At 37.6% G+C, this 18,182-nt stretch overlaps 1 protein-coding gene across 2 annotated transcripts in view; it reads right to left on the reverse strand.

The window, feature by feature from the left end:
• The window catches only part of LOC136877290 (integrin beta-PS), a 151,514-nt gene that overhangs the window by 31,662 nt on the left and 101,670 nt on the right, over positions 1-18,182 (reverse strand). For both annotated transcript variants that reach the window (XM_067151217.2, XM_067151218.2), the window contains exons 10-11: positions 14,189-14,410; positions 8,092-8,355 (exon numbers count right to left, since the gene is read on the reverse strand). In XM_067151217.2, coding sequence (XP_067007318.2) covers positions 8,092-8,355; positions 14,189-14,410 — 486 coding nt within the window. The remainder of the gene's footprint in view (positions 1-8,091; positions 8,356-14,188; positions 14,411-18,182) is intronic.

The raw sequence follows: 18,182 nt of genomic DNA on the forward strand, positions 1-18,182 counted from the left end.
CCGGATAAGTACGTACGTATCATTCACTTAGTCAAGGCTAAAGTGTTCCATACAAATAACACTGTGAACACTAGGTGTCCAGTTCTTCCTCTGAACTGCCTTCATCCACAGGGCCTGACAGTCTGGGTTCTTAGGGAACTTACACTAATCCATACTTTAAAACAATGACGTTCTCTCCTTGAAAAAAATAAACATCGTGTCTACATTTGATATGTACTAGCCTACAAGAAGCAAATATTATCGATGAAAAGTAATGCCAGGTTTTCTATTCCTGTCACTTCTATTGTTGCACCAATGCACACAACAAAGACCCTTGATAAACAACAGTTACATTAGGCAACTTGTCACAGGTAAATCACTGGATGAATACAAACTTACGACTAACAACCAGCTTACACTGCTCTCCAACCGGCCGTGGTGCCAAACAATATGGCTGCCGCTTTCAAAGGGTGGTCCCATTTAACCTGGCTAAGGGTCACTCAACTCCTCTTCTCACCTCCCTGTTCTTTACTCAAGGAAACAAGAGGCATGGAGGATCTATTGAGATACTGCCATTTTCTATATGAAAACATCATTTGCCTCTTTGCTGTAGTTTTAAATATAATTTATTGGTAGTGGAACTTTATATTTCTTTCCATGAATGAAAGCCAGTACACACATATCCATTTATGTAGTTACTTCTCACATCATAGTGACCTGGTGTGCATTTATTCAAGCAAGTCATCAATCACTCAGACTTGTCCATCATGCTGTCAATGGTAAGTTCCAACAAACAGTTATACCTATCCTTAGCAATCCCACTGCATCTTCCTATACATTAGATCAGGGCTGGCGAAACAGTGCTCCGGCCATGCTCCTGGCTTGTGCACCAAGCGCAGAGGTGGGCTTGTATCGGGAGGAGAGAAGAAGTTAAATGTTAGAAGTCTGGCCGCATGACAGCAGCAGTCATCTTGCCATCCTGTCAATTGGTTTGCTTCTGAAGAGGTTTTAAGAATCTGATGGGTTAAAAACAGACTTAATTTTTTTAAATCCAGCCTTTCTTGCTTTTGGCTGAGAATATTTGCTGTTAATTCCACCTTGAGCTGATGGATCTGCAGTACAACACCTAGCTCAAAGACACAGTTCTGCAATCCTGCAATGCATACAGTTTTTATAAAATCCTTCCTCAACAGCAAAATCTTTGATTGCACAACACAAGCTGCTAAAGTTCAGTTCTGTCTACGTACTTGAGTGTTCTTTTTTTTACATTTTGAAACTGATCAATGTGTGGTTTTAACAGACTTTAACATGCACAACTTGTGAACCCTTGTTTCAAACATACAACACATCATACAGTCCAAATGTAAATAAACTAACATACGTCCCATCTCAGGTCACAATGTTCTTTGTTTTGCTGAAAGGAAAGAATATGTATGCCTTTATACCAAGTGTTAATGTAAAATACATATTATTTTTGTAAACATATTATGTTTGATAATAAAGGCTGTGAATTTGGATTTTGTTTCATCATTCTGATTTCACAACAGACACGCCTTCCACATTCTCTCATTCACTTTCAGTGTATGTCAAATTTGGGGAGGGAGACGGCCGGAGTGCCAGCTAGACATGATTGTGTTTCTGAAGGTGCCAGCACACAAGGGGCACAAATCTTGGCCTCCACTGTATTATTTGCTTGGACTGAGAGAGCATACAAGCGTTTGCCATTCACCGTCAAAATTGATTCTGTAAATAAATGGAAACTAGAAAGGAGATATCTCATGTTTAGCTTGGAAGTGCTAAGCTGGTGTGGGATAAGGTGTTTGATAGAACTTCTTGGATTTAAGTAAAGCTTTGATATTCTTGGCCTACCCAGGAGTATCATGTCTGCCTCTTATCCAGAGGCCCCAAGTTCAATTCCTGGCCAGGTCAGAGATTTTTACCTGGACCTGAAGACTGGTTTGAGGTCCACTCAGCTTAAGTGATAATAATTGAGGAGCTATCTGAGGGTGAGATAGGAGCTTCAGTCTAGAAAGCCAAGAATAACGGCTGTGAGGATTTGTCTTGCTGACCACGTGTTACCTTGGTTATCTGCAAGCTATCAAGCTGAAAAGAAGGCTCATGTTTGGCCAGGGCCATTAGCACTGTAGCAGCATGGGGTTGGTTTCTTCTTTTTTTTTTTAAAACATTCTCTCTGAAGCAATATCTGATGAGGTTACCTCACATTCTTGAGACCAACACAGAACTGAGCACACTGTGGAAACACTGTCCATTATTTTATTTGCTTCTCATCAAATAAATTGTGTTTGTCCACAGTGAATTCTGATCTGCTTTCTTGTTAAGGCATTCTCTGATACAAATCGTTCTTCTATCACCCTTATCAGGGAGCTCCTGGGTCGGGCGGTGGATTACTGATGAACATCCACCTCTCGCATCTTCCTGGAGACACGAGAGATGTGCATTGCTTCTAGAGTACTCCTAAGCCCTTTGTCCGGACCCACTTTCATGCTTCATATAGGTTATTTTATTGTCTAACCAGGGTCACCTACTGTGGGAAGAAGTAGACCATACAGCCAGTGACTCAGCACCAAATGTTGGGTGGCGGTAAATAGCCCGACTCTTTAAAGGGGCTAAAAGATTACGAAGCAGGAGCCCCTTTAGGTAGGTGTTGATTCCTGAGTGGAGGTAATATCACTAAATTCCAACAGGTGGTGTTTGATCTCTAGGTTAGAGGTTGCTGCAAAAGGTGTCTGTTCTGCAGGTTAGGGGTAAACTCATTGAAACCTGACAGTCAGGCATAAAATGCCTGATAAATTCAATATTATTATAATAAGAATAATGTTTATGTTTTACATTTTACATTAACACTTTGTATAAAGGCATACATATTCTTTCCTTTTATGTTTTACAGAGACACTGAAGTGCTGGAATTTTTTCTCACAGGAGTTCTTTCAGGTGCCAGCACCTTCAATTACCATCGGACTGAACTGATACTAAACTTGCCATCTTCGGTTCAGAAAGCTATCAAACATTTGGTGCTGTCTGAGCCCCTCAGCCCAAGCTTGATACAATCAAGTAATGGAAATGACCAAAGAAGTCGTACATAGAATGATATGAATTTGAATAGGAACATAGAGGAGGACAAGTCAGAAAACACTTTTCTCAAATGTTTTGAGGAAACAGGTAACACTGATTTACAGGGGTGGGTATCTGACATGATGTTTATTGTTTCTACTGCAGTTGTTCATGCTGATTTCAAATCTGAAAACTGTTTTTCTCTATCATGTCAGGTTTTGAAGATGTTGAAAAGATTTTATTTTTCATGGAACAGCATTCATCAAAAATTACTTTAAACATTTTTCATTATTTTTCATACAACACCTAAAATTTTAATTTGTTTCTTTTTTATTTTCAGTGACAGGTGATATTATGGCATCCAGAGGCTGTATAAATTCACCAGATCTGTTTTGCTACATGTGAAGCTACGTAACAGACAAATCCTATCGGAAGAATTTTACACTGTTTCTGAAGAAAGCGTATGAACTATACTTTGATTCAAAAGTGGATAGTGGTATGTGGTTGTCCCCACAGTTCATCTGTTTGACATGTGCATGCAACCTGCGCAGTTGGATAAGGAAAGCAAAGAAGAGCAACCATATCATCATCATCATCATCATCATCATCATCATCATCATCATCATCATCATTGTATGGTCTCAGTTACCATGTGCAAGCATTTTAATTTGATGCCATCTGGCTGGTTGCTGTCAAATCCAATGCTCCATTTTACTCTAGGCCTACTAGATGGCAGAGTAAACCAAATCTCTCTTGGGTGAGTTTTATTGAATTTTGTTAGTTAAACACCAAGTGTGTTACTACAAATCTTTTTCATGCTGACAATGTATGACATGGAGTGTCAAATGGGCTTTATCCCACCCTTCAAAAATCCGACTACCTTTGCCGAGTTTTAACCTGCTATCTTGGGTTCAGGAGGCCATCACACTACCACTAATCCAACAGGTGGTGTCTGATGTCCAGGTTAGAGGTTGCTGAAAAAGGGTCTGTTCTCCAGGTTAGGGGTAACCTCATTGAAACTTGACAGTCAGACATAAAATGCCTGATACATTCAATATTATTATAATAAGAATAATGTTTATGTTTTACATTTTACATGAACACTTTGTATAAAGGCATACGTATTCTTTCCTTTTATGTTTTTCAGAGACACTGAAGTGCTGGATGAGTTGATTGCAACCTGGCTCACATGTTTTTAACATCATTTTTTATCTCACACAAGGAGTACAAATGGACCGCAATGTGAAACAGATGTTTAACAAGATTTCAATACACACATGTTTTTTTATTGTTGAGGAGTCAAGCAACTGCATCACAGTCTTATTTCTGTTTGGCTAACATCACCAGATTCTCCTACAAAACCTGTGAATCTGTAAAGTATCCAGATGTTTCCCCAGTTTCTAGACCACTTGTCCAATACAGGAGCACCTCCAGAATATACAGCTGATGAAACACAAGAAGAAAGTCCTCTTTCATCTCCTTCCAATGATTCAAACTACAACTTGGAGAAGATTTTCATTTGCTGAATAATGTTGAACTTTGCAACCTCGTATGGGACCTGGCATTAAAAAAGGCCCAGCTGAAGTGCTCAGTTCACGTCTTATAGAATTTAATTTCCTTGCACCTGGTAGAACAACTTCACACTTTTACTTTTGGAAGACATGAAGAACTCGTGCAGTTCCATGCATTATATCAAACCTCGGGGTGAAACACAGTACTGTGGAAAGTTTGATAAAGGTCTATAAAAGATGGTTTCCCATTCTCAGCTGGGGATTACGAATTAAATGTTGAGAGAACCTGTTCACGTTGACTTCGTGTGCCACATTTTATATCTGTCAAAGAGAATATGGCTGTTTATTTACCAGTTCTGACTTACAGTCAGCTGTGTGAACTGAGTTCTGCCACAGAAACAGAAGGTTTGTTAGAATTTTCATTTTATTTTGTAGTATGTAATTTTTGATCAAGTCCTCAAGATTTTTTAAGAGATTTTTCACTGATGAAGATAATATACTGTTCTTTCAAAACATATATGATTAGATAAGACATATTAACCAGTTTTTTATATAGTTTTGACATGGTGGACTCATATCATCTCCTGTTTTTTCATTGTAGTGAGATTGTTAATCACATCCAACTCACGACACAAGCTATCAATTTGAATCCTAACTGGTCATGTGGTATTCAGCTGATTTTCATACCTCTGCTGGTAATGGGCCTTAAAGAGGCATTTATCACTTCGATGCTGAGGAATTTCAAATTTTGGCACCATACATATGAGGAGTATCTATTGCCATTAAAGATGGAACTCCCCATTCAGCGAGTAGGTGGGACTGGCAGTCTAAATCCACTATGGTGTACACTATCTAAAAGGTTCAGCACAGTTTTTGATGCTGAACCATATGCTGCACTACCATAGTTCATTCTGGATGGAACTGTGGCCATATAAAAATGTAGCAGCACTGCACATCAGCCCCCCACAAAGTGCCACTGAGAAACTTAAGCATGCTAAGGCTCTTCGTGCAGGCAACTTTCAACTGATGAATGTGGGATTGCCAAATTAGTTGCTTATCAAAATAGAGACGTAGGAGCCTGCAGTTATCTATAACTGGTTGAACATTGTTTCACAGGTGGAGCTCTGGTTCAGGATACAGGCCAACATCAACAGAAGTGTACAACTGAGGTTTTCGCTGCTGAAAATTGGAAACCGTGTTGCAGGGTCTATCTGTCGATTCTGTTAATATCTTGCTATAGCTGTCTCTCTACAACAGCCATCCTCCAGGACCTCAAATGAAGAACTTCATTGTCTACATACAGTGATGGAACAAATGCGGGCCCAGCAGCAACTATGCCGTTGATGGCAATTGCGAAAGGTGTGACACTCAGTACAGATCCCTGTGGTACTCCATTTTCTTGAACATAATATTGAGAAAATGCATTCCCTATTTGGACTCTGAAGAGCTAGAGGGACATGAAATTCTCAATAAATAAGGGGAGATTTCCCCAAATTCCTCACTGGTACAGGGTGGAGATAATCCCATAGCACTTGGTAGTGTCGTAACCCTTTTCCAGGTCAAAAAACAGTGAGACTAAAAGCTCCTTCCAAAGAAGGTCTTGTGAATGGTGCTTTCCAGTGTAACCAGATGATCGGTGGCTTACTGAAGAGAGTGAAAAGCACACTAGTAGTTAAGTCACAAAACCTCTCTCTTCCAAAGCAAACACAAGTTGCTGGTTCACCAACTTTTCCAGTAGCTTACAGAGGCCATTTGTAAAGCAATTACTCCCATACTGGGTTTCACTCTCACCCTACTTCATTATCATCACCAAATTTTTAGAACAAAGAAATTTCCACATGGAAATTTGTTTAAGTAAACATCCACCTGTTCAATACTGTACAAATAATTTAGTTATAAAAATAGTCAATATAACCTCAAATGAGGACACGTTTCCGTCCTTATACGAACCATGAAGCATTTCAATTATCCTCCTGCCTCGACATGTACAGATACAAACAGTTTTGTGGAAATTTCTTTGTTTTAATAATTTTCCCTTATTTGTTCCATTCCATTACTTACATTGACATGATGGGCTCCGTGTTGTCTCCTATATTTTGCCTGTTTTTCTAGGCTTTTATTGCCTGCATCTTGCCCTTTCCTTTTCTGGCTTTCTTCTTAATCTACACTTCCCATATCAAAATTGAAGCCAAACTAAGTGACTCTGACAATAAGGCACTGGCCTCCTTAGCCCAACTTGGCGGGTTTGATCGTGGCTCAGTCTGGTGGTATTTGAAGGTAACTTACTGAAATATGCCTGCCTTGATGGTTGATTTTCTGAAATGTAAAAGAGTCCTGCATGGCCCGCCTGGTGGCATGACCGTTAAGGCGTTGAAGTCTAAACGATCTGATACCATGGTTAGCCGGTTTGAGTCCCATTGGTCGGAAACATTTTCAGCATCAGAATGTTGGCCGGTAGGGGAGGTGGTATACAATTTATAATCACTAGATTGCATGTCAATAGCCTGGATTAAATTCCAAATCTCTCTGCAGTGCTCATGTGGAGTGCGGGCATATGACGTTAGTGATGCTGATTCGTCCATCGGATGGGGATGTTAGGAATTTACAATGTTTATTCATTTGAATAAATATTTTAATATGTTTCTGATTAAGTTCAATATTGCTTTCCCTCTTCCCTGCCATAAGTGGAATTATTCTATCTTCCATATTGTGGTAGATATTCACTAAGATATGTCGTTTTAAGGGGGGAGACCCAGCTCAACATGGGGAAAATAGGCCAATATTCATTTGATTGTTAAATATGCTACAATCGAATATTAGCTTTTTTTTTTTTTTCCCTCTGTTAAGCTGCTTCTCCACCATTAACAGTGTTGACAATGCAGTTTTGAGTTTTAACACATGTATTTTTATGTAGCAGTGGTGGAACACGATAGCCCAAAGGGTCACTGGGCATAAGCTACTGATAATACACACATGATCTTCCAGTTAGGATGTATCTACTGGCAGGCATCTCTTTCTAACTTTGGATTTTCAATACAAGGGGTTGTTGCAGAGTTTATCTTTATGATGGTTACAATATTTTCATCAAAACTGCCTCAAAATAGATTCTAGTTCCATTTACAAGGATTAATTCATCTGTTGATCATTAACTCAGTAGGTAAGAGTGCAAAGATTAATACACTCATCAAGTTTTCCCAGTGTTATTGTTCTTGCTGCTAAATGACTGATACACTATGACACCTGGAGCCATGAGACAAGCAAAAAATTTTGTTAAATTTTCGGAGAAGGTTGAGAGAAAGAGAGAGAGAGAGAGAGAGAGAGAGATTAGTGTGCAGTGCGCCAGTGGTGCATGATGGCTTCTGAGAACAGTGTGTGTACCACCAGTGTTATATGCCATCATGAACATGTTAAACATACTATATTTGAAACTAAAAGGATTCCTTTACCAGTGCACTATAAATAAGAGTGTGCATAATATGAGAACAAGTACAATAATATTCTTTTGAATATATGCTAGCTACGTACTCACCAAACAATCTTGGCAATATGTTCCAGCATATCCTTGGTCACATAAACATTCTCCATCATCACATTTTCCATGGTCTGAACATTCTTTGTTCGAAGTGGGATCTATACACTCGTTACGATTATCACGTATCCGACAGTCATTTCCTTTCCAACCCGGTGAACAGTGACAGTTTCCACACTTACAGTCACCATGGCCACTGCAAAGTTTTCCGTCATGTCGCTCGCAGGAGAAGTTATCACATTGACAAAATTTCCCTGAATACACCTGAACACAAAACAGAATTTTCTGGATTTACTATTTATGTCTGATTCTGATAGCTATACTAACTTCATAAATAAATACAGTAGAGCTGGGGATTGGCACTATTTGGATATGCAGAAATACGGATAAGTCATAAATGAACATTAGTCCACCAACAGGTTACTGTATTGTAAAATTGCACTAGATTACTACATGTATTAAAGAATACAAGTTTCAAATATCTAAATATAACACAAAAAAACATTAAAGGAACTCTTCATACTGAACAGAAATATGGGTAGCAAAGGGAAGAGGAGGGCACAGGTCACTGCGCTGCCATAAAAATTAAAGGTAAGCTATTTTATTTTCCATCGCACCGACACAGACAGGTCTTGTGGCAATGATGGGATAGGAAAAAAGTATAAGTGGGAAGGAAGCAACTTTAATTTTGAAAAAGAACATCATCTCAAAGATTCAACAGTGGAGCTGCAGCTCCGTAGGACATGTCCTTTCACCAAGAGTTTCAAACAATAAATACCCTCATGGTACGTGTTGCTTCAGGTACAAGCTCCTGATATGAGGCGGAATATCTTGAGTCAAAAGGTAGTTCGAGGGCCAATCAACAAATAGTTTACAAACATAAGATATTTCTTATCCTGTCACACTCTAATTTCTTCTCATCTAGTTTCGTCCTTTGATGCTTCTGTGAGGATTTTCCGCATCAATTAGCCAATCTGATGAACAAGGTGCAATAGAATCCATCATCCTTGAAGATCATGCACATTTTGGTGTACAGCTGCCAAGATGTTCTCAAATGTCATCCTGTTTGAGAGGGCCACAACATCAATGCTCAGTTTTACTGCACACTCACTTTGGCGGAAACGAACGGTACTGCTGGACTACGCTACCCTCCTCCATAAAAATACTACACCACACACAGCGGCTGCCATCAGGAACCTTATGATGCGGTGGGGTAGGAAAGTCTTAGTACATCCTCCCTATTTACCAGATCTCAGTCTATTCCACTTTGATCTCATCCTGAAACTGAAGAAGCCATTGTGTGCAATGTGGTAAAATAACAGAGAGGCAGAAGCACCACCTGGCTGAAGCTAAAATGAACAAACGTTCACCATGTTTTCACTTGTTACGTAAGCAAGGGGGCATGAGTATCGAATGAAGGAAAATTTAGAAAATATACATTATAGAATCCCTGGTGCAGAATTAAAGATCTTCCTGTTAGCCAAAAGAGTGTACTAATGTGGTATTATGCCCTTTATAAAGTATCGAACCGGTATAACTAGTATTAATGAAGTTCATTTTTATATCCCGCATATGGCAATTTAGCCAGGAGGCAGAGAGGCATCATCTAACCTCAAGAAAATATACTGCATAATCATAAATATGAGTATTCTATTTCATCGTGTGTAATAAAAAATATATACAGGTTTCTATGCAACGAAAGTAAAGTTACAACAAAAATAATTAGTGCATGGAACAAGAACAAAATGAATGTCCAATACCAATGAAAAGTAAAGCATCTAATAACAAATCATGAAAAAGAAACCAGATTGGAAACAAAAGTTTTACACTATTAAGAACAAAGCAGGGCATATGATTAAAAAATATAGAATAGCACTGCCAAGGACATTGTACAATTGAGAAAGGTGAGGGGATGGGGAAGGGATGACAATTTAATATAAGAAACATAAGTTTACAGGATGAGAGAGAAAAAAAGATAATGACAATTCAGCAATAAATACAGAGTTGCACAATAACAACAAGTCAAACCATGCCACTTGTAGGCTTGAAATTTTCATCATTGGCCCTTGAATAGGATTAACTTAGTGCGAGTTTGCCTTACTTGACTTCCTCTCATTATGTGCAACTTTTCCCCAAGGGCATGATGGAGTCTGCAGCAAAAGTACTTCTGTTAAATAAGTTTGATGAGAGCAACGTAACAAGGTTCTTCACCGGGTTCAGTAGCATTTAATAAATATTCATGGTCTGAGAATAAACATCGTTTAACATCAAATATACATCTGATTGATATTTCAGCATAATTGTTTCTGTTTTTTCCCAAAGTAGAAAGATTACGTCTAACGATCTTCTCTGCCACTTTACAAAGGTATCTAATATGTTCACAAAGGATTCAAAAGTGAATTATTTACATATGTACATTTCACCCATCCTCATTTTGTATCAGTGCTCAAACAACGCAAAACACATGAACACTGCACACATTTAAATAATTTAGGACTAAAGGATGAAACAGTATTGAGCTGACAAAAAGAAGAAAAACTTCCATAAACCTAAGTAGTCCTAAGTTGTATATTTGTTATTCACAGATTTATGTACTTGAAACTGAAAATAAAATAATTACAGGGGTTATTTCATAAGTCATGGCAAATGTGTTTTATCGTACAATAACACTGCAGTACAGGAAATCCAGAAGGTGAAGGCAATGTGCATCTTAATGGCAGCATCAAACAGGGTTGAACTACAAGAGTTAATGGCAGGAGGGGACAATAGATACACATATAGAATGCATTATTTTAGTATTCTGTTATGCACTAACTGAATACAGACATGTATTACAAACAGCTAACATCCTTCAGAATAGCCCTCCAGGCCTAACGCTTCAGGTCTCAATGTTTTGGGTAGCTACTTCCAAGAGGTGATCCAAGACCTTATCAGACTTGAACCAACCTAACTGTGCCTCAGTATCTCCAGTCTGTGATGAAGTTTGCTTTAACTATAAATTTTTATTCAGTCCAAATTGATTGAACTTACTCTAACTAATACAATTTCTAAAATTAAGTTCAGAGGAGAACTTTCTGAACCATTTTTGGTAATAACTGGTTTCAGACAGGCTGATAGTCTTCTTTTTAACTGTGCACTAGACTACGTTATGAGGGAATGGTACAAGAACAACTCAAGAAATATAAAAATTGGAACCCAGAAGGATAACATACATTTGAACTGTCTAAGATTTGCTGATGATCTAGCTCTTCTGGCTAATGATATTCAAGAAACCAAACAAGAAATAAAATCTTTACAGGAAATAGCTCAAAATATTGGTTTGAAAATTTCATTCGAAAAAACAGAAATTATGCTAACTCAACTTCCGCTTGCAAACAAAATTAATCTGGGAGACCAAGAAATAAAAACTGTAGAAAAATTTAAATATTTACGTGAAATAATCACATATAACATGAACGAGAAACCAGCATAGCAAAATAGAATAGATAAACTGATTACAGCATAGCATGTTATCAAGAACACATGTAATAAAAAGTGTCTCTCAACAGCAACCAAACTGAAACACTACAAAACAGTCACCCAGTCACAAATTACATATGCATGTGAAACATTATTGAAAACAACAAACACAGTTGCAATAGATACTCAAGTTAGAAAGGAGAATAGTGAGAACCTGTTTAAATAAAAATTATAAAGTAAATAGAGTCTGGAGACTAGCTTCCAATGAGACAGTTTATTAAGAAATAGAACCTGTGACTAGCACAATGAAAAAGAAACAATTATCATCCTTAGGGCATCTAATATGGTCACCAGAAAATAGAATCAGTAGAAAAATAATAGAAAAATTATGGAAAAGTAATAGTAAGAATAATATTAAATGGATCACAGAACTTAAATAAGAAATGGGAGTGTTGCATATTACAATAGAAGATTTAAAATACAAAACAAATACCCTCAACATATTGAAAAATAAACACACTAGACCACAGACAAAAATCAACAAGCAGAGAATAGGAAGAGTGATTTCAGAAGCAGAAAGAAAATTACGTTCAAAAAGGATGAAACAGTATTGAGCTGACAAAAAGAAGAAAAACTTCCATAAACCTAAGTAGTCCTAAGTTGGCTAAAAAATTAAAATAAGTAAATATGCATGATATATAAGTGATATGATACAATCTGACGATATCATCTATGAATGAAAATATGTCATTCTGTTATTAATAAAACTGTTTTTCATTTATTTTTATTATTTGTATCTTGTGTTTTTGACAGACTAGAAAACTGTAAGGTTATATGAACAATACTGTCTCCTAATTTTGTACCGAATGCAAATATATAAACTAGGGTTGCCAGGTGTTCCACATTTGAAGGTCTGAAGTACGTCCCATTTTAACAGTATACAGGATGCCCTTTTTTTCCCCATATTTAACACATGGGTGATGGGCCCCGAGAAATCTCGTAGTATGCTCACCAGCGGTAGGTGACGGGCCCCGAGAAATCTCGGTTTTGTTCATGACATTGTTTTCGGTCTTCCTGTGACATCTCTTGACCATATATTGAACTATTTCGAACTTGCACATTGAGTAGAATAAATCGTAGATGTATATCTGCCACTTTTCTTTTATTCACGGCCTCTTTTATTCTTTGATTTAGTTTCGAAACGCCGACTTTCTTTCTGCCGGTTCAGTCAATAACAAGATGGAGCGCCCGCGGAATACGGTGTTAGCTGACGACGATAAGAATTATATGCCGATGATCGTTCAAATGGATATAGTGATAATGAATTAGTGGAAACTGAATGTGAGAGTGATAGTGGAAGTGATATTCAAGCCTCTACACGCCGTAATTTACCTAGTGTGCTTATTTATTCAAGTGACTCTGACGACAACAACGATGTAAATATTAATGATGTGTTGTTGAATTAACACGCATTTGCTTGCTTATCTTAGATATGTTGAAGTACTACTAGGGGCATTGGTTAAGTACTCATACCAACTTTAAAGATAAAATCTTGACTGGTTTAATATTTACGTACATTTTTATAATCAAGTGCACCCTAGTATGCTTAGTAGAAAGATGTCCGGTCCACAGGGTATGTGACAAGCTCAAGCATCCGGTCAGCAATGTGTTAAACAACTAACTTCTGCCGTGGTTAAAATTATCTACTTACAGTAGCATTTACCGATCCTGCATGTTCATTGTTCTTTATTTAGTGATTCTGCACTATGATCAAAACATGTAGGTGGCGAACGAAACACTGGCACCGAGCCCAACCGTGGGACTCGCATCTGGTTTATGTCAATTCAGCAATTAATGAAATGCTCCATTCTTTCATTTTCAAATGCTTTTTAGCATAAATTATTAAAGCTGGCAATTTTTGTTGCGCTATGGTGGGGTGAGAGTAAGAGAGTCGATACTAGTGTTGTTAAAATGGATAATTCCCCAAATGCAAAGAAGAAAAGACTTTCCATTTATTTGAAAGAAATGGGAAGTTCAGTATAACTGGATTGCACCCATTGACAATAATTGCTTCAAGGCAAGATGTATTACTTATAATCAGATTTTTTCAATTAGACATGGAGGTGAAAGTGACTTAAAGCAACATGTTTCAACAGCACCACATAAAATTTTGGTGAGGCAAATAAACACAGCCTCTAAAATAACAAAATTTATGTTTAAGAATGGAAATGATGACAACAGTCTCACAGCAGCTGAATTAGCTATCTACTACCACAATGTTCGACATAATCTAAGCTACAACATGGTGTGTCAGGTCTTTTCCCTTATTGTCCAAAAACCTGGCAACCCTAATATAAACAATTATATGTAGGTAGGACCTGTACATGAAGTAATCTTGCAAAGTACAGTCATAATCAAAAGATTCCAGAATTTTTTAAATTTTTAGAAGAAAAAAATAAAATTAACATGGTTTCTGAATTTGTCAAGACCAGAAAGATTTATTGTTTTTCATCTTATTTTAACAACTATTCCATGAAACTTACTAAAAAGAGTAAAAGAAAACATAATTTTCTGCATTTCAATAAAAAGGTTTTCATAACCAGCAGTCATAAAGTGAATTTATATAAACTTTACTCACTTGTTCCTTGTCATTTCCTTTATAGCATTCACAAACTCCACATATGCAAGTTCCGTGTCCAGAGCATACTTTACTCTTGTTGTCCATCCTGCAGTTACTATCATCAAGAGTGTTACTCTTCAGACTGCTTTCATCGCACTCACACATTCGCCCTGTCAAACCCTTATTGCATTGACAGGTCCCACACTTAAGAGTTCCTCTTGAAGAGCAAAGAGATGAATTCTAGATATAGAAAGAATAAACTGGAGTAAGTCTGCATCAATTGGAAGTACACTCTTATATTTCAAAGGCTTACTAATGTTTTGAAACAGAAAATAAAAGTTAGGTGAAAGGTTTATTTCTTATATGCACTTGTGGAAATAATGTGGAGATAATGTTACAGGTGATGGAATCAACAACATCTTTTTGAAAAACTGTGGTAATCAGTTATTATCATTAATTGTCCCTTTGGTTAACATGTCATTAGAAAATGGAGTAGTACCGTACCAGAAAAATGTAAAATTACTACGACTAAACAAATTTTTAAAAGTAGCGATAGACCCAGGAAATTGCAGGCCAATGTGTATCTTGTACTCCTTTGTAAAATTACTTGAATCAGTAGTAAAAGTAAGATTAATGGATTACCTAAAATCATGTAATTTTTTCATTAAAAATCAATATGGTTTTCTTCCACATCACAGCACTCAGTTAGCTATGTTCGACATAGTTACTCTGATATAAAACTCCCTGGATAACAATAAAATTGTGGCAGGCCTTTTCATCGACCTAGCACAAGCATTTGATTCTCTTGTTGAATGAGTTAACAGCAGCAGGAATACGAGAAACAGCACATAGGTGATTCCAAAGTTACTTAATAGCAAGAAAACAATGTGTATGTTTGAATGATATAATCAGTCTACAATAAACAGTTACATTTGGTGTCCCTCAGGGGTCAGTACTAGGACCAATATCTTCCTGATATTTATAAACGATATAGGAAAACTGGCAGTATACAGTAAACTGCTGTTATTTGCAGATTATATTTTCCTTTTTTATGAATATGACACTGAAGAACAAATAATAGACAAAGTACAAATAGATTTAGATACTCTCCTATAATGGGTCACTGAAAACAATCTGATTTTAAATACTTCTAAAACTAAATATATGCTTTTCCACAAGCCATCTTATGCAACAACCTCTTTGAACAGAGTAAAAATTAACATTCAAATAGTGGAAAGAGACAGTTAATTTACATACTTAGGTCTTATTCTGAACACAACTTTAAGCCAGAAAAAATATTTATCCCGTATAGAAGCAAAGATCACTGCTGTTATAGGAGTGTTGAGGAGATTACAGGAAATAGGATTAATCACACAACTTAGCAGAAATTATTTCTTACTTATTCACTCACATCTACTTTATATGAATGTAATATCGAGTTCGTGCAATAGAGAAGAAATAAATGAACTTGAAATACTTTAAAAAAGGCACATATTTAATTTATAAATATATCTTTTTAAGCAAGCCTCAGACCTATGGAAGTAACTGAGTCCCGCTCCCATTTGACAGGTGAGGGACTCCTTGGAAACAACTTGCCGAATGAAATGGACTTCGATGGAGAGCTATCAATATTAATGGGGCTTATGGAAGAAAGATAGTAAAATTGGCTGAGTCAGCAAAGGGGATGCATCTGGATGTGCTAGGAGTAAGTGATATTTGGGCAAGGGGAGATATCAAGGAAGAGATAGGAGATTATAAAGTGTACTTGACAGGTGTTAAAAAGGGAAGGGCAGAATGTGGGATAGGGCTGTTTATCAGGAATACTATTGCAAGCAACATAGTTTCTGTCAGGCACATAAATGAGTGAATGATGTGGGTAGATTTGACAGTTGGAGGAATTAGGATAAGAATTTTCTCAGTGTATTCACAATGTGGGGATGCATATGAGGATGAAGTTGACAAGTTTTATGAACCACTGAGTGACATCGTAGTCAGGTTCAACAGCAAGGACTGAATAGTGCTAATGAGTGATTTCAATGCGAGAGTTGGAAATAGAACTGATGGGTATGAAAGGGTGATTGATAAATGTGGGGAAGATATGGCAGCTAATGGGAATTGGAAGCATTTGTTGGACTTCTGTGCTAGTATGGGTTTAGCAGTTACGAACACATTCTTCAAGCATAAGGCTATTCACCGCTACACATGGGAGTGTAGGAGTACCAGATCCATAATAGACTATACCTTAAACGACTTTGTATTCAGGAAGTCTGTTAGGAATGTACGGATTTTTCGATGATACAGACCACTATCTGATCTGTAGTGAACTAAGTATCTCTAGGCCTAGGGTAGAGAAAGTGAAATCTGTCTGCAAACGAATAAGGGTAGAAAATCTCCAGGACGAGAAAATCAGACAGAAGTACATGGATATGATTAGTGAGAAGTTTCGAACAGTAGACTGTAAGCAGGTTCAGGATATAGAAAGAGAATGGGTGGCATACAGGGATGCTGTAGTAGAAACAGCAAGGGAACGCCTAGGAAAAACTGTTTGTAAAGATGGGAAAAGGCGAACATCTTTGTGGAATGATGAAGTGGGAGCAGCTTGTAAACGTAAAAAGAAGGCTTATCAGAAATGACTCCAAACAAGGGCCAAGGCGGACAGGGATTTGTACGTAGATGAAAGAAACAGAGCGAAACAAATAGTTGTTGAATCCAAAAAGAAGTCGTGGGAAGATTTTGGTAATAACCTGGAATGGCTAGGCCAAGCAGCAGGGAAACCTTTCTGGACAGTAATAAATAATCTTAGGAAGGAGGGAAGAAAGAAATGAACAGTGTTTTGAGTAATTCAGGTGAACTCATAATAGATCCCAGGGAATCACTGGACAGGTGGAGAGAATATTTCTATCATCTTCTCGACGTAAAAGGAAATCTTCTGGGTGATGTCGCGAACAACCAAGCTCACGGGGAGGAGGAAAATGACGATAGTGAAATTACACTTGAGGAAGTGGAAAGGATAGTAAATAAACTTCATTGTCATAAAGCAGCAGGAATAGATAAAATCAGACCTGAACTGGTGAAGTATAGTGGGAAGACAGGGATGAAATGGCTTCATAGAGTAGTAAGATTAGCACGGAGTGTTGGTAAGGTACCTTCAGATTGGACCAAAGCAGTAATTCACCTATATATCAGCAAGGGAACAGGAAGGATTGCAACAACTATCCAGGTATCTCATTGATTAGTATACCAGGCAAAGTATTCACTGGCATCTTGGAAGGGAGGGTGCGATCAGTGGTTGAGAGTTAAAATTGGTTGAAAACCAGTGTGGTTTCAGACCACAGAGGGGCTGTCAGGATTATATTTTCAGTATGCGGCAGGTAAGAAGTGAAAAATGTTACGAGAGGAACAGAGAGTTGTGTTTATGTTTCGTAGAACTAGAGAAAGCATATGACAGGGTACCGAGGGAAAAGATGTTCGCCATACTGAGGGACTATGGAATTAAAGGTAGATTATTAAAATCAATCAAAGGCATTTATGTTGACAATTAACTGCAATGAGAATTGATGGCAGAATGAGTTCTTGGTTCAGGGTACTTACAAGGTTTAGACAAGGCTATAATCTTTCACTTTTGCTGTTTGTAGTTTACATGGATAATCTGCTGAAAGGTATAAAGTGGCAGGGAGGGATTCAGTTAGGTGGAAATGTAGTAAGCAGTCTGGCCTATGCTGATGACTTGGTTTTCATGGCAGATTGTGCCGAAAGCCTGCAGTCTAATATCTTGGAACTTGAAAATAGGCGCAATGAGTATGGTATAAAAATTAGCCTTTCGAAGACTAGATGTCAGTAGATAAGAAATTCAACAGAACTGAATGTCAGATTGGTGATACAAAGCTGGAGCAGTATTTAGGTTTAAGTATTTAGATTGTGTGTTCTCCCAGGATGGTAAGCGAGACTGAATCAAGGTGTAGTAAAGCTAATGCAGTTTGCTCGCAGTTGCAATCGCAGGAAGTCAGCTTCC

The sequence above is a fragment of the Anabrus simplex genome, chromosome 7, assembly GCF_040414725.1.
Source record: "Anabrus simplex isolate iqAnaSimp1 chromosome 7, ASM4041472v1, whole genome shotgun sequence".
Taxonomy (NCBI): domain Eukaryota; kingdom Metazoa; phylum Arthropoda; class Insecta; order Orthoptera; family Tettigoniidae; genus Anabrus; species Anabrus simplex.